The sequence below is a fragment of the Mustela erminea genome, chromosome 11, assembly GCF_009829155.1.
Source record: "Mustela erminea isolate mMusErm1 chromosome 11, mMusErm1.Pri, whole genome shotgun sequence".
NCBI lineage: Eukaryota > Metazoa > Chordata > Mammalia > Carnivora > Mustelidae > Mustela > Mustela erminea.
The window spans coordinates 92,713,967-92,735,811 of NC_045624.1; the positions used below are offsets into that span (position 1 = coordinate 92,713,967).

Consider the following 21,845-nt stretch of genomic DNA (forward strand, 5'->3'; position numbering starts at 1 on the left):
GAAGGAGTAGCTGATGCCATTCACAGGCTTGGGGAATCGTTTGGCCGAGAGTCATCTCAGCAGATCCCATATAATTTACAATTCAAAGGCGGTTTCATTTGGCCGTAAAGTGACAGTATTACCAACTAAACTGCTTTCATTATTTACTTTATTCTGTACTTAAAGAAAAAGAATGAGATGTTTCAACCACTGAACATCTTATTGTACATGTGCACTTGGATTTGGAGGACCGCCTGGCAAAGTTCATGAAGACCGAAGAAGCCATCATCTACTCCTATGGGTTTGCCACCATAGCCAGTGCTATCACCGCTTACTCCCAAGAGAGGGGACATCGTGTTTGTGTGAGTAACTTGACCTGTGTTGCCCGTCAGAGGTCCTCTGGAGGTGACGGTGATCTTCCTTGGGAATGCCTTTGTTAGAGGCTCTCTGCCTTAGGTAATACCGACTTTCTGTTTAAAGAGGAATTTCCACGAAGTAATTGGTGCGGCACTGATGAGACCATCACTAGAAGGATGCCGAAAGCATTTTTTTTAATTGATTGGTTTTATTTATTGATGTCGGGAAAGCCAAACTTACTTCCCTCTGCAGCTCTGTGGCAGCGTAGTGTCTTTGAAGGTCCATGGTCGCCGCCCACACAGTCGCTCAGCAGAGCCCTCCGTGGCCCACCGCCCTGCCCCGAGTCCTGCTCCCTGCTGACCTTGCTCTGCAGCTTGCCAGGATCATAGAAGCCACGAGCAAATCTGCGCGCTCGAGCACACGCGCCCTGGCTGTGTGGCGTCTCCACTTTTGTGGAGAGGGAGAGCGGAGAGCAGTGGGCTGGGCTGGCCCCGCTGGGCAGCCAGCTGCCCCCACCGCGGGTACCACCCTCTAGCCCAAGCCTCCTCTGTCCTTTGAGTGGATCATTAAGGGACTTTGAATTTTAGGTCTCAGATTTACTTTTGTTTCCTCTTTTCCTTTTTAACAGCATAGCCAGAATGATCTTTGTTAAAAACGCTCCTCTGATGATGTCATGCTTAAGCGCTCCCCTCGTTCCTGAAACAAAGATCCAAGTCCTTACTACAGTCTTCTCCGTTCTAGACCACCTTTCCAGACTCCTTTTGTCCCCTTTTCCTTCAGGTGCTCATGCTGTAGCCTCATTGGCCCTATACGCTAGTTTCCTCTCACTTTCGGGCCTTTGAACACACCAGTCCCTGTGCCTAGAATCATCTCCCCCCTCCTCCTTGATGCCGGCTCGTGCCGCTCACCCCGCACGGTGATGCCTCTGCAGGGCCCTCCCTCACCTCGCAGACCAAGCCGAGACCCTGCCACATGCGGGGAGAGTCTCACAGCTGGAGGGCTTTGGTCTCTCATGGAATCCATGATCACACACGGGTGCGCACGCTGCCTGTCACAGTCCCCTGCTTGTCAGGCCTCCCACACGTGCGTGTGCACACACACGCACAAGGCCCCGCTGTCCCCTGCTCATCCTGCCTCACGCTTGCTGGGCTCTGCTTCTGTGGCGCCTCCGTCGGTTCTTACTAGTTCATTGCCTGGGAGCGCATCTCCGCTCAGTTGTGCTCAGAAGACACCAGCTCGGTCAATAAATGAGCAGAGACTGGCACATAGAAGAGGGGGCCGAGCGCCAAGGCTCAGAGCCCAGCTTCCCGTGGCCCCGCACCAGCCTCTCGCCTCTCCCCGTGGGCTCCTGCCGGCGCGGCAAGCTCAGGCACACACCGCAGCGCCGGCTTCAGGGGGCCGGGGGTGGGGGTGTGCAGCCCGTTCTACACCCACGCCCAGCAGCCTGGAGCGCCGGCATGCGGCCACATGGAGCTCGTGTGCGTCCTCATCGGGGCCCGAGTGCAGGGTCACCTTGTCTGTGGTCCCGGCCCGGAGGCCTGGGCTGTGCTTGCTCCCACTTGCCGTGCTCTGACACATCACTTTAAACGTTCCACCCAGGACCCATCCAGAGGTACCAGGTGGGAGCACTGGAGGCGATGCTGGTGTTTAGTAAATTATCGGATGAATTCGTCAGGCCTGGACAGTTACGCGCAGGGCTTAGTCTCTGACTCTCAGCAAGCGGTGGGGGAGCTTTGCTGGCAGGAGTCTCGGCGGAGCGCTCACTCCATGCTGGGTCTTTCCCTGTTCACCACTAATAGTGCAGACGTTCTTGGGGCCCTTTGCCCTGTCTCCCCAGTGCTTGCTTCATAGCTGGGATGTGGACACGGATGAAGGCAGAATCCGGAACATTTCCGTCACCGCGGATCCCTGGTGGCCGTACCAGTGGTCCTCCCGCCCTGCTCGCTCCTTATGCCCTGGCAGCCACGTCCGGTCTCCCTTTTTGTGATGTTGTCATTTCAAGATTGTTAATACAAGTGCGGCCGTGCACTCAGTAGTGTTTGGGAGTCGCTTTTTCCCTCGGCATGAATTCTGTGGGGGTCCGCCTGTGTCATGTGGATCGCGAATTCGTTCCTTATGATTACTGAGTCGCACTTCACGGTCCAGAAGCAGCACCATTGGTTGAACCACTCACCGACAGAGGATGTCTACGCTCTTTCCCGCCTGGGGCTAGAACACAGAAGGCTGCTGTGAGCATTTATGCACAGGTTTTTCTCTAAAGCTAGGTTTTCATTTCTGTGGGCGTAGGCCAAGGAGTGCGGCTGCTGGTCTCATGGCGTCGCCTGTTTTCCAGAGCGGCTGTATCATTTTGCATTCCCATAAATAGTGTTTAAGTGAAGTAGTTTCTCGACATCCTCAGAAACATTTGGTATTGTCATTTTTTTTTAAATTTTAGCCATTCTGATAAGTGTATAGAGAGATTTTATTGTGATTTTAATTTATATTCCCCTAATAGCTAATGATGTTTGCATTTTTTGGACTTTGGTCTTGTCATTAGGAGACGAGTCCGTAAAATCCCGTGGGATTCCTTCTTGTGTTTTCTGGAGAAATAGTATAAAATTAATGTCAATTCCTTAAAGGTTTGGTAGATTTCTCCAGTAAAGCCAACCAGGCCTAGGGATTTATGTTTTAGAAGAATTTTAATTCTGAATTCAATTTCCTTACTACTGGTCAGATTGTCAGCGTCATATTGATGAGTTAAGATGGTTTGTGTTTTTCAAGGAATTCGTTCTTCTCAGCTGTCAGACTTTAGTTATGTTCTTTATAATATTTCCTTTTTCTTCTAAATGTGATAACACGTTTCATTCCTGTCTGGTATTCTGGCTCCTCTCTTTCTAGTTAGTTTTGCTACAGTTCAATTTTATTTATCTTTGCAAAGAACCAGCTGTTTGTTTCAGTGATTGTTCTCCGTTGTGTTTTTATTTTCAATTCTGTCATTTTCTGCCACTGTTTCCTGCCTTCTGCTCTTCTTTGGCTTCTTTCTGCTCTTTTTCTAGATTCTTTAGTTGGGAATCTTGATTGTTGATTTGAGACTTTTCCTTTTTTCTAATATGTTAGTGCTGTGCGCTACTTGCGTGCTCCTCTAGCCTTGTCCCACACACCTTGGTCTGTTTATTTTCATTGAGTTTGGTATATTTTATTTTTCTTTAGACTCTCTTTGACCCACAAATTACTTAGAAGTGTGTTTAATTTTCCAAGTGTTGGGAGATTTTAGATTTGTTGCAGTTTGTGTCATGGCTCCCGATGTGGTCTGTGTGAGAATATGTTGCCTGGTCACTAAAGATGAATATTTGGCCATTGCTCGGTGATGTGTTGCATAAGCGACACTTAGATCGTCTTAGTTCACGGTGATGTTGACGTCTGATCTGGCCTTGCTGGTTCTCCGTCTGGTAGTTCTGCAGTTACGGTAGTTGTGATGTGTCTGTGTTCTTTCTCTTACCTCAGTTTTTGCTTCTCAGCCTTTTGTAGCTCTGTCGTTTGCATATTTTCTTGGTTAATTGATCCTGGTCATCACTGTATAATGTTCTTCCCTGTCTCTGGTAATTTTCTTTGTTCATCAGATAACAGCGTAGGTATTCTGCTTTCTCCTGATGAATGTCTGCATGCTGTATTTTCCGTGTGTATCACACATACAGCCACTACCAAATTATTATGTACCTTGTGGTATATTTTCTCAAAGGTGGGATATTGTTGGGACCTGTTTGATCCATTCTGCCAGTCTTTATCTTTAAATCATGTATTTTGGCCATTTACATTTAAAGTAATTACTGGACATGTGAGAGCACTTTATTTTTTGTTGCATATTTGTTATCTCCTTTTTGTTTTTCTGTTTTCTTTTTCCTGCCTTTCTGGGGGTTATGTGAACTTATTTTGGGATTCTAGTTTGACTTATCCATGGTGTTTTTGAGTGTTTCTCATTGCATAGTCCTGTTTGTTTTTAGTCATTGCTTTCAATATGACATTATGTATACACGTAACTTATCACCATCTGCTGGTCTCATCATTTTACCATTTCAGGTAGAGAAACCTTTACCTTCCTTACACTTGTCTACTCTCCTTGTTTATAATTGTTTTCAGTACTTCCTGCACATACTTGAAAACCACATCAGACAGTGTTCTAATTTTTACTTAAATCATCCAAAATAATTTAGAAAGCTTGGGAAAGTAAGAAAAGCGTAGTGTGTTTGTTCATAATTTTACTTACTCTGTTTTCTCTTCCTCTCTGATAATCTAAGATTCTTTCGTTTTCTTTACTTATTTTTTTCTATGTGGAAAGCTTCCTTTAGCCATTCCTTTTCCCCTGGACTGCTGGGGTTATCTTCTCTTGGTTTTCCTTCATTTGCCTTCGTTTCCCCTGTTCCCTAAAGGATCTTTCTGCTTGTTGCAGAATTCTTGTTTGCGAGTTCTCTTCTTCCAAGCATTTGGAATATAAATGTAAATATAAAAACCCCACTTTTTCCTGACCTCCCTGGTTTCTAACTGGTCTCTCAAATTATTTTTCTCTTCTATGTAAGGTGTCATTTTAGGGCTGCTTTCAAGATTTCTTTATCATCATTAGTTTTCAGAAGCTTTACTGTAATTTTGGCATTTGTTTGGGTTTACCTGTATGAATTTTGCCCAGCTTCTTACCAAATTGGAGGCACCTTCCATCCTTATTTCTTTGAGTACTTTTCAGCCCTGCTATCTCTCCGTCCTCCAGCCCCCGGCTGCGGCCAGTGTGGCAGCTTTCGCTGTAGTTCCGCAGGTCCCTGAGACCCTGCTCTTTCGTTGTCGTGTGTTTTTCTCTGGTTTCCATTGCCTAGCTTCTGTTCTGTCCGCTACTTCTCCCGTTCTTCTCTCTGTCCCACCCGGCCTGCTGCTAAGCCCATCCCTGTGCTTTTCCTTTTTGTCTTTTTTTTTTTTTTTTTCTTCTGGCCATGGTGTTTTTCAGTTCTAGCTTCCCATGGGATTCTTTGTCTCATGTTTCTTTCCTGGGGCTGTTTTTCCCTTGTTCCAAGCCTGTTCATAAGTGCCCACTGAAGTATTTTTATCATGACTGCTCTAAAATGACTCTCATATAATCCAGACATCTGTCAACTCAACATTGGTATTTGTTGATTATTTTCTTTCATTCTGTTTGATATCTTTTGATTCTTGGTATGACAAGTGATACTTGAAATCAGGACATTTTCAGATTCTGCTCTCAGAGTTTATGCTTTATTTAAACCTTGGGTTTTAGTCGGCTTTCTCTGTCACTCTTCCATTAGGGGTGAGGGGCATTCACTACTGCCTCATGACTGCCAGGTGGAGGTACAAGGCCGGGGTCCCCCTTCCGCCTCCACTGACACCCGGGTGGGGTTGTTTTCATTTCCGTCGGTGTTAATGAGAGTCCCGCTCTCCCCTGAGCCGCCTCTGGCACAGCCCAAGCCAGGAAAAGGAGGCTGTCCCTCCCTGTAGGGGAGCGGAGGCGGGGGCTCTCCACGAGGTCTTCATGGAGGCCTCGGGGAGGGCCCTTGTTACTGGCTCACGGGGTCCAGTCCTGGCTCCCTTCTCGGAGGCTACCAGGGCGGCTGTTGGCGCGCCTCCTAGCTTTGCAGCCGTCCGAATCTGGGACCCTCAGCCCTCGCTGGTGTGGGGGGATGAGCCCAGGTTTTTCTCTGGTTTGGCTACAGTGGAGTCATTTCTGCTTGCTGGGTTGCCCCTTTCTTGTCCCTTGGGCCACGGAGGACAGGTTCTGTGAGCTTTTGTGCCTGCGCCCCTGGGCACTTGGAGTGGGTCAGCTTCATCAGCTCCAAGTCAGGGAAGCACACGAGACGGCATGCAATAGGTCGCCAACCAGCCTGTCATTTTTCTGCACTTCTCAGAGTCTTCTTATGTTTGTTCTATGTGTAGTCTCCGGGGTTTGGGCTTGTACTTAGAAAAATAGGGAAAATAGGACTATTCCATCTTCACGGCAGAAGCCTTGCACATACTTTAAAATAATGCAGCTTAATGTCAGAGACACCCTCCCTCCCTAACTTGGTTTAGAAGCTCTTACTGGAGTTTCAGCCGCCACAACCAGAGGCCACAGTTGGTATCACTTCTCATGGCAGAATAAGGGCATAGTCTGCGCCGGTCCGATCCGAGATGGCGCTTAGGGTGAGGTCACTAGAGTTGTGTGTGTCTCAGAAAGAAGAAATTGCTGTGGGTGAGCAGACGCGCACGCTGCCTTCTGAGAGGGCAAAACGAGGCAGGGGGAGCTCCACCGGGGTGAGCACGGTCGCTCTGTGAGAAGGACACGCACAGTGAGGCACGCGGGGCCATGTGCGCCGCCAGAGGGTCCTGCTGACCTGCGCGTTAGCGAGTGCGCAGTGAGCGGCCCCGGAGCGCGGGCAAGAATGTTGACAAGACCTTTGCAAACCCCAGTCTGGTGGTCTCTCTTCCCTGCAGAGACAGAGCTGCCTGCTTTGCCATTCAGAAAGGACTGCAGGCCTCACGGAGTGACATCAAGTGGTTTCAGCACAATGACTTGGCCGACCTGGAGCGCCTGCTGCAGGAACAGGAGACCGAAGACCAAAAGGTACAACTCTTTTGAAGAAAATTACACAGTTCTTCTGTGCTTGCTAACCCGCTGAATTATGTATGAAATGGTAATTTGTCATGAAAACTCACCTGTGGACCACTCGTGGGTGTGAAGCCAGGGCGCTCCTGCTCCGTGTTGGAGAGGCGGGTCTGCCTGTAATCACCTCCTCGTCAACCTAATTACTTAGGGCAGCTTTGGGGGAAGGTAGCGTGGGCAGCTTCCTGGAAGAGAAGGGCAGCATGCGCGTCGGGGAGCGGGTGTCCTCCCCAGTCTGCGGTGGTGACGCCGGACCACGCTAGCGCTTATACCTGCGTCCGGGGCGCTGTCTGCAGAAGAGAGTCCGACGTGGTCACGGTGTGATGTAAAAAAACAAGAGAAGGGAAACTGCCTTCACCCAGCGCTGGTGCCATAGTTACTCTGTGGTGTATCCACAGCAGAGTAGTGTTATCTCCACCGAAATCATGTTTTCAGTAATTATTAATTAAAATAATTTTTTTAACTCAGGTTCTGACACTATGGCAGTAAAATCCTGATTTGAACAGAGTATAAACTCTTATAAAAGAAGGACAGCCACTGTCAAGGGGTCTTGTAACTACCTAATCTGTTAAAAATTTTTTGCACTTTCCCATGTCCTAAGATTCCTCCATTGAGTATTTTTTAAGTCGTAATAAAAATACTTCACTTTGGAAAGGTAGGGGAGGCTCGCCTCTCTTCACGTCCTCCCCCGTGACCCCCAGCAAACCCATGGCATTCGGGTCTGAGTCAAGAGTGGCGTGAAGGTGGTCAAGCCCACTCGGGGGTGTGCATTCCACGTGCTCTCAGTGTCACAGCCGTGGGTCCTGGCATGTCCCTTGTTAGAAGCGTAGAGGCAAGGAACCTTTGCATAGGAAGATGGTGCCAGCTCTACCCAAGGATCTCAGTATTTTTCCAGCCTTGCACGCCTGAAGCATCTACAAATTCCCCAGGGTGGGCGGCTTATTACTAGTGACCTGCCATCAGCAGGGTGCAGGAAGGTTCTGTGTCTTCTGAAGTAGCCTCCGCCACTGCCTCACGCGTGTCTGGATGAGGTCATGGTTGAGTTTTACTTGACCTGATGGTTAGGAAGGATTTTTATCTGCTGTTTTGTAGGTGAAGGAGAACAGGGTCTGTCTGTTCAACTTTTTATCATGGGAAATCTTAGGCATATTCAAAGGAAATACAGTAGTACAAGAGGACTCGTGCCCTTCTTGTGTCATCAGAGCCTCTCTCACAGTCCCTCCCCATCTGTGATGATTGCCATCGTCACTGTAGCTCTGTTTTAGGCAAATGTGGTAGATGTTGGAGTGAACAAATCCTGGCCATACATTTTGACCAGTGGATAATCCAGGTATCATGGCCTCGTTGTGACCTAAAAGGTGCCTATCTCCCACAGAAGTTTCCCTTGGGCTCAGTCATTCTGGGTGTGGGGGTTTGTTTGCTTCGGCATTCTCAGAGCACCTAAATAACGTGTGTGTGTATGTGTGCGGTCACCTCACGGACTGGGTGAACTGGGAATCATGAGAAAAGAAAGCACCGTTGTCTCAAAGTAACAGGGTATAAAACTTTGAACTTGAAACTCACCCAGACTGTCGGTTGGTTTACTTACTCAGATGAATATTGTCGGATGGAGTGCTAGGGAGCATCTAACAGATTCTGTGTTTGCAGTTACTGAGATTTAAAATGTGTTTTTAGGGGCGCCTGGATGGCTCAGTGGATTAAAACTTCTGTAACCGACAGAGCCCCACAGGCACCCCGTCTGATCCCTTTGGCAGGGTCCTGGGATGGAGCCCCACATCGGGCTCTCTGCTCAGCGGAGAGCCTGCTTCCTCCTCTCTCTCTGCCTGCCTCTCTGCCTACTTGTGATCTGTCAAATAAATAAAATCCTTAAAAAAAATTAAATAAAATGTCTTTTTTTTTTTTTCCTTTTAAAGAATGCTCGCGAGGCTCGGGTCACCCGACGTTTCATCGTCGTGGAAGAGCTGTCTATAAACACTGGGACAATCTGTCCTCTCCCGGAGCTGGTAAACCAGCACGCTCACTGAGCATGGCAGTACTCCGATGGGGCGGTTTGTTTATGTACGCTTCTCCTGTCGGACGCCTGTGCTGCTTGCATAACGGGCGCTTACGTACCCGGGAAGCAGATGAGCGTTATGTGCCCACCCCGGTCTTTAAGCAATAATCAAGACTCAGCTTTTTAAAGCCTACTGTATTGAGGTGTAATTGACTTACAAGTGTACAATTTTTTTTGTTTAAAGACTTTTATTTACTTTATTTGAGAACAAAAGAAAGCACAAGCCATGGAGAGGGGCAGAGGAGGAGGGAGAAGCAGGGAGCCCAACGTGGGGCTCAGTCCTTGGATTGAGATCATGACCTGAGCTGAAGGCAGATGCTTAACCAGCCGAGCCACCCAGGCGCCCCAAAACAGCTCCTTCAACAGAAAAAGCAATCTACTGGTTTTAGAAAGCACGACTGCGAGATTTCTCGGTGGCTGGATGGCCACGGCACTCTGGCTGCTGGAGGGCTGCTGTGAGCTCGCGTACAAGCATGTTTGGATCCCCATTTTCAGTCTTTCTTGTGTGTTCTTGGCCGTACAGTTGCTGGATCAAATGGTGAGTCTATGCTTCACTTACTGAGCACCTGCCAGACGGTTTTCCGCAGCGGCTGCACCATTTTACACCCCCTGCCCTGCCCGCAGCGCGGGAGGGCGCCGGTTTCCCCAGAGCCTCACTGACACTCGGTTGTTTCCGATTTTTGCTGCACCGGTAGGTGTGAAGCACGTGGTTGTGACTGCCCTTCCCAGAAGACCGACGATGTCGAGCCTCTTTTCTTCTGTGCAGCTCTTTGTGTGTCTTTGGGGAAGAGACTTCAGAAGTCTTTCACCCATTTTCAAACTGGGCTGTTTGTCTCTTTATCGTTGCGTTCCAAGAGTCTTCCCATGCCCTGGACACTAGACCCTTACCAGATACGCAATTTGCAAGTGTTTCCCCACAGTTCTGGAGGTAGTCTTGTCATTTCTTTGGTTTGTATGCTTTGATGCGCTGAAGTCTGTAATTTGATGAAGGCCAGTTTGTCTAGTCTTTCGTTGCTGCTGCTTCTGGTGTCCTCGCTGAGAAATCTGTTGTCAAATCCAGAGTCAGGAAGATACACCACTGTGTTTTCTTCTGAGAGTTTCATAGTTGTAGCTTTGTTGTAGGACCCTGATCCATCTTGGTGTTTTGTTTGTTTTTGTTTTTATAGATTTTATTTATTTATTTGAGAGAAGGAGAAAGAGAGCCCAGAGGGAGAGGGAGAGGCAGAAGCGGACTTCCCAGGAGAAGGGAGCCCAGCGCGGGGCTTGATCCCGGGACCCTGGGATCATGACCTGAGAGCTGAAGGCAGACGTGTAACCAACAGAGCCCCACAGGCGCCCCGTCTGATCCCTTTGGACTTAATTTTTGTGTGTGTCCAGTTTCGTTCTTCTGCATGTGATTTCCAGTTGTCCCTGGACCGTCTGCTGAAGGCACTGTTGTCCTGGTCTGTTGGCCGTAGAGAGATGGGCTCTCTAGCTTTCAGGACTCTCCTGTCTGTTCTGTCGTTGTATGTATAGCCTCATGCCAGTATCACCGTGTCTCAATTCCTTTGCTTTATAGTAAATTTTGAAATCAAGGCATGTGAGTTCTCCAACTTTGAGGTTGTTTTTGGTTATTTGCGGTCCCTGGAGATTCCTTATGAAGTTTAGTATCAGCTTTTCCATTTATGTAAAAAAAAAAAATGCCATTGAAATTTGGATAGGGATCGTACTGAATCAGGATTGTATTGAGTCTGTAGATTGCTTTAGGAAGTATTTCCATCTTAATGATATTAAATGATATTATTTAATCCTTGAATCATTTAATCTTTAAGTCCTTGAATCCATGAACACAGAATTATTTCCATTTACTCAGATCTTCTTTAGTTTCTTTCAGCAGTGTTGTTTTTTTTTTTTTTTTCACTATCAGTTCAGACATCTCTTTGGTTAAATTTATTCCTAAGTATTTTATTCTTTTTGATGCTGTTATAAATGGACTTGTTCTAGGAATTGTTAACTGCCAGTTTATAGAAATATAACTGATTTTACAGGGTTTTTTATTTTTTATTTTATTGTTGTTTTTTTAAGACTTCATTTTTACTGTATTCTCCATGCCCAGCACGGGGCTTGAACTCACAACAGTTGGGTCCTGCCAGCTGAGCCAAAACTCAGCCAACTGAGCCAGCCAGGCACCCCTGATTTTGTGTTTTGACCTTGTATCATGGAATATTCTGTAAGTAAGCTCCTGTAATCTATGCGTAGAGATAGTGTTACCTCTTCCTTTCCATTTTGGATGTCTTTTACTTTATTTTTCTTGCCTCACTGTTCTGGCTAGCACCTCCCACACGGTGCTGACTAGGAGTGGCGAGGGGGGAAGCTTTTCAGGCTGCGACCACTGACTATGATATTAGCGGCTTGTTTTCCATAAATGCCCTTTATCCAGTTGAGGAAGTTCCCCCTCGTCCTGGTGTGTTGTGTGTTTATACCACGACGGGTTTGGATTCTGTCTGGTGCTTTTTCTGTATCCGTTGGTGAGTCGGTCATGTGGTTTCCCTTCATCCTGTTAACAGAGTCGAGGTTATCCTACGGTGAACCGCCTTTGCATGCAGCCCATGAGCTGGAACCTGAGTCTGTCAGTTTAGTGGGGATTCAGAATAAGGGTTTCATGTCTTGTTTTTAAAGTTTTTCACTGTTTCTTCAGGAAATCTAAATACATCTTTAAATATCCTGGAAACGATGTATCCATTTTCCTGTTTTCACACCAAAGGCTGATGATGGAAGCATATCGGGGTGATGGTGGCCAAAAGATAGCAACATCGCGTGGTTAGCATGGCAGCAGTGGAGAGCAGTAGCGATGGACGGATGCACCCAAGCCGGGAAAGGAAATACACAGTCTAAGGGAGAAGTCGGATACACATTAGCGTTGAGTAGGTAGAGATGACAGGATACAGATTAGGGTTTGACTTTGAAATTTCTGTTTTGTTTCACTGGTCTGTGTGTTTGTGCACCAGTATTGTCATAATACTATTAGAAATTTTCTAAAACCTGATTTTTAGAAAACTTCTCACTCATATAACATTCCATACATATTAATGGATGGAAACAGTATTAAAAAGATAGAATTCTCCCCAGACTAGGTTATCCATTGTTAATAAAAACCCACCGAAATTTTAGTGGTTGATAATTACTATACTTTAATTCACTCGTGAAACTGATCACGTTCGTAATGTTCCGGGGTAAATCAGGTGAACATTGGAGGGGGAGAAAGCTGGATGCAGGTGTGCATGTGTCAGCGTCCCACTGTGCTAACGAAAAAGTAACATGAATAATAAGAACCTACAGATAAGTATACAAATATAAAAATACTTTGACTACTTTTTTTCACTCTACAAACCCACTTCAAATATTGTGGAAATATTAAAAGATGTAATTCTCCCATTCCGTTCTCATGCCTCGAAGCCCTTTAGTTTGTGTTTTTGAGAACGCTGTGCACTGAAAGTGACGTAAGTTTGCTGGGGGTCCTGATACAAGGGTGATGTTTTCCATTCAATGCTGTTTCTCGAAGGTTCACTTCAGCACAGAGGAGGTGCTGACATCTGCTGCTGCTCCTGTGCGGACTCTGCCATCCCATCACTAGGCTTACCTGCCATGCTCTGTGCCGCCAACAGTTTATGGGACCGCTGGGGGTCTGTGTTCTGGGATCCTGGCTTCTCAGCTGGACCCACTGGGAGAGCCCTGGAGACCATATGATCTGCCCATAGAGTCCTACCACCGCCCAGGGTAGTAACAGGGAAGATCAAGGGCAGTGAGAACGCTTAGCACTTCTTCCCCTGGGCTCCCTGTGCCCCTTGCCAGGCAGCACCCCACCTCAGCTCCCGGCCGCCACTCCCAGGACGCAGTGGTGACTGCTGCAAACTAGGGTTATAAGAGTCTTCTGCCCACATGTGACATACATGTAATCTTAGTGAGGCAGTGACAGACCCAGGAAGAAAACAGTATCTGCTGAGAAGCTCTAACGCAGAGTTCCCGCCTGTCCTGCAGTGTCCGTGCGTGAATATGTGACTCTTCATGGACTTCCACTCTTTCCATGTGAAATCGAGGGGACACTGACGCCCTGGCTAGCCCCCACCATGGAGGAAGGAAGGAAAGGGTGCTTGTGACTTATAGACTGAGAGAAAGCACACGAATCCCACGGCCGATGATTTGTGGAATGAGGCCTGGTAGGAAGAAAGAAGTAAAAGAAGGAACAAAAACAGAAAGGCGCAGTGTCCTTTTCTTTCACACACTAATAGATGCACCGAGGAGTCTGAAAGGTGTCTAGGAGCTGGGGTCCAGGGCCCAGCAGACACCACGGACCCCTGAGCCTCAGCACAAGCACAAATCTCGGGTCCGCGTCTGTAACAGACACCTGCTCTGGATACAAAGTTTCCTTGCCTGCAAACAGTGCATCTGCTAAATCTACCATCCTTGGACTCACAGAACGCTTTACCCATTGGCATGGTATGTGTTTACTCATGGCATGGAATGTGTTTCATAGCAGATGAAGGGCAGCAGTGAGCCCATGATGGTAAAATTCATGATCGTACCATGCTTTCCACCATCCAAAGCAACTGGCTTGCTAGAACAACAAAATGGCCTTTTGAAGACTCAGTTACAGAGCTGGCTGGGTGGCAATCACTTGCAGGCAAAATGTGTCCTGGGGCAATGTTCTTCAGGAGACTGGGTATGCTCTGAATCAATGCGTCCGTATGTGATGCTCTTTCTCCCATAGTCAGGATTTACGGGTCCAGGCAGCGAGCGCTAGACATGGAGGGACACCCGTGTCACCCTAATGATGTCACTAGGAAAACTTTGCTCCTTGTTTCTGTGACCCTCATGCCCTGCAGATCTAGGAACCCTCGTTCAAAGGGAAGAATGCTGCTGCCAGGAGACATGCTGTGATTCCATTAAAGTGGAACTGAAGATGGCTGCTCGGCCACCTTAGGCTCTTCATGCCTTTGAATACACATAAAATGAGAGCTAAGGTGTTTAACGATCCTGACTATGCAGAAAAATGAGGCAGTTAATCCACCAAAGAGGAAATGGCGGGCATGTCCAAAGTACGGGAGATTCCTTAGAACCAACAGGCCCTGGGATGAAAGTCAGTGAAAAACTACAACCGCCCAATCCTACACTAGAACTAGACTAGAACTGACTGAGAAACATACCTGGGAAGTTTAACTATTTCACTTTGTTTTGTACTTACTTTGTAAATTTGGAATAATCATTCAATTTCTAAGTCCCTCTAGCTGAAGTTAGTGACAATTAATTGAAATAAAGCATCTTAACATCTTAAGATGTTTTCAAAGTGCACATGGCTAAAGAAGCACAAAGAAATTTGAGTTTCATTTGTACTAGGGTGATGCAAGGCAACAACATATTATGCGGGGAGAATGGAGCTGCAGACAGAGGACAAAATTCCTGGGAATTAACCAAAATTCCGAGCACAAGTCCAGATTTTTAAAAGCTATGAAACTGATGGAGCACAACTGGAGATCCCAAGGGGAACAGGTATTCTCTGAGCTCCACGCAGGATGAAAGGCAAATTGACAAAGGTCTGTCTCTAGCACGGTGAGCGGGTAGGAGTGTCAGGCCTGGGAGGGTGGAGGGATGACGGAGCTACAGGGCTGGCAGTGGAGAGGGGATATGGTGCAGCTACCTGTGTCCCTTACCTGTCCTCAAGGGCCCTTTGTGACCAGACCACAGCTCTGTGATGTGGGCATGAGGCTTGCGTCTGCACATACACACCCAGGGCTCAGTTTCCTGAGGGCAGCAGTGCGATCTGGTCACTAACTCTGGGCTCAGTTGCCTGAGGGCAGCACTGTGGTGGGACTAATGCTTCTCAGAGGAAAAAGATGGAGAATTATCTCTTCCCTCAGGAATTCCTTACTGATGGTTGGCTGAGCTCCAGTCCCACTACCTGGGCAGTTAATACCATCCTTGCCTTCGTATGGGGACTGGGGCTCCTCTTCCTCTTACTTTCCTATTTCCAGCCTGATCCGTCCTCACGACCACGCAAGAAACATAGGAAGAGCAGGAAGGTAAGGACCCCTCAGCCCAGACCCAGCAGAGTGTGATTCTATCTTCTTTTCTATTATTCTACTTTTCCGAGTTACTTGGAGAGACTTCTGAGATGGGAACGAATAGAATTGTCAGGAGAGAGTAGACCACCATCCATCCAGGACAAGCCAGACCAGGCAGGGGTTAGAGGGACACAAGGATTTCTCCCTGAAGATCTTAGGCCGGAGTCCAGGTGTGGTGGAGGGGTGCAGGACAGCGTCCCAAACACAGTGACCAGTAGCCGAGGACCAGAGGTTAAGAACTACCTCTCTAGCGGAGGTCAGGTCCCTGAGCACCAGGTTACCTGCTGCTGGGGCCGGAGTCACAGCCTCCCTCTGTTTTCTTATCTCAGTACCAAGCAGAGCCACGGAGAAGAAGCAAGAGGGGAAGGAGCAAGAAAAACCAGACTCTGAAAGGTGAGTGTCCACCACTCAGCCCTGCATGCCCCAGTTACACTGTCCCCCACCCCCTGCTCTGAGGGCCCAGCCCCACTGTCTCCAGGACACCAGGGCCTGAGACGATCCCTCAGGAAACAGAGCCCTGGTGGAGGGTTGGGGGATGGGAGGAGGGAGCGCGGAATCCAGAGGCTTCCCAGATTCTGTGCCAGAACAAAGCCCTGAGGGGCTGGAAACCAGTATTGCTCAGCAGGGGCCTCAGGGCCTGGACTGGGGGCGGGACCTGCCACTTCCGCTGTGGACAAGCTGTTCAACTCCGCTCAGATTCCTCTGAGGCCACGTGGTCCTTCCTCCCACAGCAAGGTCATGAACGAGGAAGCACTTTGGAAGACAAAGCGATCCCCATCATGAACCCTGTAATCACCGTGCGGGCACGTGGCCTTGGACAGTGCTGTTTGGGGCTTCCAAGTCCTATCCCCCAAAGGTCTCCCCTAAAGGGACATTGTACCCAGCCTCCTGTAAGACACCTGGGCCCCGCCTTCCTCTGTGACCCGGTCTCCGGTTTCTAGTTTTCAGAGATTGCCTACAGGATCTGGAAGAGGTTCAGGACCTGTTCTCTCTTCTGCAAAGGTAAAGAATCTGCCCCCTTCTCCCCTGGGTGAGCCTCCCCAAGTCTATGGTGTGACCCCGGGCTGCAGAGAACCGCCCCTGGGGGTATGGGAGGGGGCGGGAGGAGCCATGGGGACAAACTGTGACCAAAGCCCCAGGCTGAGGGACAGCAGGAGCATTGTGATGTGGGTGTGGGGCGCGGAGGGCCGTGGGGACCGCTCCTGGCCCCAGCTGCTGCTCACGCCTCCTGTCTCCCACAGCCACCTGTCGAGGCTCTCCGACCAGGGCGGCTTTCACCAGTTCTTAAATCAAGCAGCCCCTGGGCGGGTGTGCCGAGAGGCACCAGCTGGAGCCGGTCAGCCATGCAGGGAGCCTGTGGAAGACGCTGCTCGCACTGTGGCCCCATCATCTGCCCACGCTCCACTGACGGGCCCCCCTCGGCCTCTGGCTTCCACCCTGCCATCAGGACCAATGACGACCTCGATTTCTGTCGGTTCACACTCCTCCCTGAGTACTTCCTGGCCAGCAGAGCCTTTCCTCCCCCCGGATGGCTTTTCACACCAGCCCCTTGCTCTTCCTCCTTCCCCGCCATGTCTCCCTCCTTCCGAGGCCTCCCCTCGGCCTCTGACAGCCTCCTTGGCCCCAGAGCAGCCGGATTCTCCTTTGACTCTCCCTCAGTGTGACTCAAGGGCACCCCTGCCGTGCCCTATCCCACAGAGCTCAGCTCCACACACACCTTGGTCAGCTGACAGGACAGCTCCTGGCCCAGCCATCTCGGGCCTGGGCCGCTCATGCTGCCCCATTTCGGCCCTGTCCTGGTGGCAGGCGGCTGCCAATGCCTGGAACCTGTCCACCTCAACATGCTTGGAGTCCCGTCAAGCGCCCCTGTCCGGCGGCCCACAGGAGGCCTTGTTCTGGGGAGACCCCAGACACAGACAGGGAGAGACTAGGATCCCCCCTCTCAATAACCCGGACATCCAGAAGCTTCTGGAGATACTAACCGCCAAGAGAACAGAACTGAAGTTTTGGAAGGAGAAGGAAAAGAAGGAAAGGTCAAAATACCAGCTGACGTCTTTTGGAAGAATGCTCAAGTCCCCAGGTGATGGGCAGGACAACATGGGCTGCCCGTCCTTCTGGAGCATCAGCGGCAAAGCAAAACAGCTGTTCGGTGCTGAGAAGCCCCCACATCCCAAGATTCCAGGGGACAGTTTGGAGCAGAAATGCAGCCAGCTCTTCTGGGGTCTCCCCTTTCTGCACAGCGAGTCCCTGGTGGCCACTGTCAGGGTGACCGATCCCCCACTGGAGCTCCCATCCGTCATATTCAATGAGCTCTCTCATGCCTTGCCGCTCCAGATTCAGGCCAGCGTGACTCCAGGCCTCTCCCTGACCCAGGACGTACAAGACCCTTCAGCCCCACCCCAACCCTTGACCCAGAGCTTGTCCCAGTCCCTGCCCCTGCCTCTGCCCCAGCCCCTCCCTCTGGATCAGACCCAGCCCCGGCCCCTCCCTCTGGACCAGCCCCAGCTCCCACCTGTAACTCAGCCCCAGACCCAGGCAAGCCTTGCACCCTCTGTCCCAGTCGGACCACCTTCTCTGCCACCCAAGATGGGGAGCTGCGAGGTGTCTTGCCCTGTAGCCCAGAAGACACCGTCTTACGTGTCAACTGCCCTTCAGAACCTGGAATGTCACTTCCTGAAGAAGCAACTAGAAAGTGACAAGGTACCCGCTGTGGTGAAAAGATCTCAGGAAGTCTTTAGCCGAGGTCCTCCCAACCTTCCACAGGGTGGGCAGGCCCCCAAGGGCCATGGGTCAGACTCTGTCCTTCCTGGGAACTTGATCAACTCTGAGCTCCGGAAGCAACTGGAGTGGCACCTTTGGAAGAGGCTCATGAAGCAAGAAAGGGGCCCGCCCCGCAGGATCCATCTATCCCGGAAGATACAGCCTCACCAAGAGTTCCAGAAGGTGCCCCAGGCACGCAGCTGGCACAGCCCCACGTCCGAGTCTGAGTCTACGGATGGAAGCTGCCAGGCCACGCAGAAGACTGGGTCCAGGTACCCAAGAAGGACCGTGCCAGGAAAAAGCCTGGGCAAGGATTCAAGGTCCGGTGCAGGGAGGATCCAGAAAGATCTACACAGGGGCGTGACGAGCTCTTCAGGGAAGGCTCCAGGAAGAAATCGTGAGGAGTCAGACACAGACTTGAAGCCCTCCACAAGCAGCGCAGAAGAGAGACACCCAGAAAAAGACCGTCAAGCCCATTTCAGGAAGTTGGGGCAGTCCAGAGAGGGTCAGGTCCCTTCCCGGCTCACTGCCCACCACGCCTCGGACCTTCTTGGAAAGCCAAGCCCTCATGGGAAACCTGGAAAGCCAGCACTTTCCAAGTGTTGGGAACCCTGCATGACCACTTCCCATGATTTTTCCATCCTCAGTCCATACGCTCAGCGGATGCTAGAAGCACATATCATAAGGCTTAGGGTGAAGCACCGGTGGGGCCTCCCCCTCAAGGTTCTCAAGCCTATAAACATCTTCAAGTTGAAGAAGGGCTTCCTCCCCTCCCGGCCCTCCCCTCCCCGCTCAGCCATCTTTGTATCCAAGGCCGGCTCAGGGACCAAGTTTGTGGGAAATCCTCCTCAGCCCTATCAAGGAGAGGTGATGAAAGAGTCTTATCCCACCCGGGGGGATCCCCTTGGTGCTCCCCAGCCTACATGTAAGGAAATCCAGCAGGCTCTGGAAGGGACCTCACCGGGGGGTGGCCCTCCGGCTGGACAGGAGACCAGGCCACCTTCTCGGACCTTCACATACAGCTTTGTGGGCAGAATCTGGCACAGTGAGACTGCCTCAAGGACTCTTATGAACAGCACCTTGGAGGCAAGTCCAAGTCCAGCAATAGCCATGAAGGAGCCAAGAAGGGCGAATGGGGGTTGGGCCTCACGGGATGTGACCGTGCTAGAACTCAGCTTAGAGCCCCAGGATTTGAGTGCCAAAGAGCCCGGGGAGGTCGAGGAGGCCCCTGCCTGGGGAGTCACCTTAGAATCCCATGTGCTGGACAACAACCAAGGCTTCTCTGGCGAGCTGAGAAGATCGGGGTCTTCAGGGAAAAGCGACAGCCCTCTGCCATCTACTATGTTGGTCACCCAAGACCCCGAAGAGCTATGCCTTGAGGCTCGGCACAGCGGATCGGAGCCCCAGAAGTTGATGGAGTCAGAGAACCAGCCTCGGGCCGCCAGCCCCACTGTGCTCCTTCAAGACTGTGAGACTGGGGTCCTCCTTCAAGACTGTGCCACTGAGCGTCTCCTTCAAGACTGTCAGTCCAACGTTTTCCTCGCTGCTGACGTCTTGGCTTCTCAGGGATGTCTGTCTGGCTTCCAGAGCGGGTCCAGTGAAGAGACATCTACTTCCCAGGTGCCACGTGGCCAAAGATCCCGTGGCCAGAGCCCCCTCAGGCAGCCGGGACCCCTGAGACTGCAGCACCAATGTAAGAGCCTGAGCAGATCATGTGTCCCCCACGAGGAGAGAGAGAGCTCCAGGAGGTCCCCCTCAAGAGAGCCTGCCAGAGGGTTGTCAGAATTGAAGCTCCTCCAGATCAGTGAGGTGAGACGCCCCGTCCAGAGCCAGGAGTCAGCAGAAGCTTCGGGAAGCAAGACCTGTGAGATCTCACTGAAGAAGGAGGCGGCACCTCCAGAAAACTACTTCAGGAGAAGGATGAAGCACCTGCTCCAGTGGTTCCTTCCCAGTAGAGGCAAAGGACTGGAAGATTCCCTTCAAAAGGGCAAGTCTTCATCATCCCAGGGCCGGGGACAAGCCACAGGCAGGTCGGCCATGGACAGCACTTCTGCCGAGGCTCAGGTGGTCGTGACTGCTGTGGGGCGGATCCTAGAAGAGAAAATGGTGCCTCACCAGGGATTCAGGGCCCCGGAGTTCAGCTGGTGCCAGAAGGATCTCCAGGCTTCGGCACGCCCCAGTGTCTGCTACCACAGGGTCCTCTCCTACCAAGAGCAGAGGAGGGTGATGAGGGAGACAGCCAGCCCACAGGGCACCCCCAGGGGCCGCAGCTATGCCAACAAGACCGAGTGGGTCGTGTGGCCCTTCCCCGCCAGGGTGCCGGGGGCCCCAGGCAGACCCTGCCAGTGCGGGTCCCTGGTGCCAGGCCCTTCAGGCCTCACCCTGCAGCCACATTGCCCCAGGCACTGCCTCCTTCACAGATACATCACACCGGGCCAACCACTCTGTGCTCCTCACGCCTTTCCTGGGAGGACAACTTTCCTCCAAGAAAAAACACAAACGGTGCAGAGAAAAACTTTTTTTTCTCACATTAGCACATCCTCTATGGGCTAATGGCTTCTCCATGCCGCAATTACTTTGCTTCCCCAAAATACATATTCTTTTTCTCGTGAGTGGTGCTGGCCTCTGTGTGTGCCCTGCTGCGGGAGGTGGGAAGGATCAAGGTCTGCTCTCCCCGAGGGCCTGCTTTGGCTTCCGGAACGAATGGGGCCTTGGAGGATGGGTGACTGCGGGGCCCACCCCTGCCTCCTTCCTCATCTCCTTCAGTTTCCATGACAAGGTGAACAAGACCCAGACCGGGAACTCGCTCTGCCCATCCTCTCCTGCTTTCCCTCCACCTGGAGCTTGTGTGGCTGCAGGGAGGGTCTGCCAAGGCAGAAATCCTGCTCGGGCTCCAGGAAGACAGAGTCCTAGGTCAGAGTGGGGCCCGCAGTTGGGAGACACAAGGCTGGCCCTGAGGGCAGAGGTGAGAAATCCTGTCCCCCCGCCCGCCCCCCACAGTCTCCTACGGAGAGTAGAGGATGGCCTCCCTGGCAGCCTTCTCACCCCAGGGAATCCCGTCTGAGCTCTGTCAGCCCCTCTTCTCACACTCGGAGCAGCAAAGGACGAGCTCACTCCCAGCGCTGAGGATGTGTGGGGGGTGCCACAGAGATCCCCAGGGACCAGCCTGCTAGCCCCAGGGCACTGAAGGGGCCTGCTCACCGGCAACCCCTTCCCCTTCTGGGGGATGGAGGGGGTGTGGCTGTGGGTGGGGGGAGCTTGTGCTTAGGGTGGGATGCCAGGAAGGAGGCCAAGTGACAGGGTGTGCCTATGCCTGGTGTGACAACTGAGAACCCTTGGTGTCCCACTGCCACCCAAGGGCCCAGAGGGGAGAAGTTAGAGGCCCTGGGGCTGTCCCCGCAGGGTCTCTGCCCCACTCCAGCTGCCAAGTCCAGGGGTAGGGGGGTAGAGGGGGTGGGGTGGGGGGTGTCCAGAAGCCACCTGAGCTCCCACATGGACCACCAGGTGCCCAGAGGCAGCAAGGCCTTCAGGCAGAGAAATTAACATCTGTACAATTTTATAAGCTTGTAGGACTGTAGGCCCCGGGATGGACTTGTGGTCTGTGATCTTTACATACACCTGTGGCCCCAGGATGGCTCCCAGGGGACTGGTGGGGATTCAGAGGCCAAGGGACTAGCCTGGCTCCCGGTCTTGGTTACCCTAGAGCCCAGAGGGGCAGGCAGACAAGATGGGGCTTGTTCCACCCCCAACTAGAAGGGACATATCCAGAAGGAGTGTGCAGTCTAGGAGGGTGCCCCCCCGCAGCGTGTCCCGCTCCCAGCCCAACGTCATCCTCCGGGGCCCCCCACACCGCTCTGATGGAGAGCCACACAGAGACCGCACTCAGAGACCATGTGCAGAGACCTCCGATGGAGACCCACACAGAGATGGTGCACAGAGACCTCTGATGGAGACCCACACAGAGACTCCACAGAAGCCCCTC

The 21,845-nt window shown here is 51.2% G+C and overlaps 2 protein-coding genes across 3 annotated transcripts in view; one reads left to right on the top strand and one right to left on the bottom strand.

Annotated features, from left to right (window-relative positions):
* The window catches only part of LOC116569313 (serine/threonine-protein kinase MRCK alpha-like), a 92,583-nt gene extending 85,452 nt beyond the window's left edge, over positions 1-7,131 (bottom strand). Inside the window, exon 1 of the mRNA XM_032305461.1 lies at positions 7,006-7,131. The gene's annotated coding sequence lies outside the window, so the exon portion shown is untranslated. The remainder of the gene's footprint in view (positions 1-7,005) is intronic.
* Positions 322-20,464, top strand: LOC116569312 (spermatogenesis-associated protein 31E1-like). Of its 2 annotated transcripts, XM_032305460.1 has the most exons (6): positions 322-341; positions 6,790-6,913; positions 15,014-15,061; positions 15,433-15,496; positions 16,045-16,105; positions 16,345-20,464. In XM_032305460.1, the coding sequence occupies exon 6, from the start codon at positions 16,556-16,558 to the stop codon at positions 20,414-20,416; it is 3,861 nt and encodes a 1,286-aa protein (XP_032161351.1). In that variant the 5' UTR covers positions 322-341; positions 6,790-6,913; positions 15,014-15,061; positions 15,433-15,496; positions 16,045-16,105; positions 16,345-16,555; the 3' UTR covers positions 20,417-20,464. The 2 variants fall into 2 exon arrangements, with proteins under 2 accessions (XP_032161351.1, XP_032161350.1); XM_032305459.1 differs by lacking the exons at positions 322-341; positions 6,790-6,913 and having other exon boundaries at positions 14,780-15,061.
* Positions 20,465-21,845: the final 1,381 nt, after the last annotated feature.

Bases quoted from the DNA above. Each gene is read 5' to 3' on its own strand.
- LOC116569312 (XM_032305459.1), top strand. From the start codon at position 14,876: ATGGAGAATTATCTCTTCCCTCAGGAATTCCTTACTGATGGTTGGCTG. The intron at 15,062-15,432 runs GTAAGGACCCCT...TTCTTATCTCAG, and splicing joins AACATAGGAAGAGCAGGAAG to TACCAAGCAGAGCCACGGAG. The intron at 16,106-16,344 runs GTAAAGAATCTG...TGTCTCCCACAG, and splicing joins CTGTTCTCTCTTCTGCAAAG to CCACCTGTCGAGGCTCTCCG.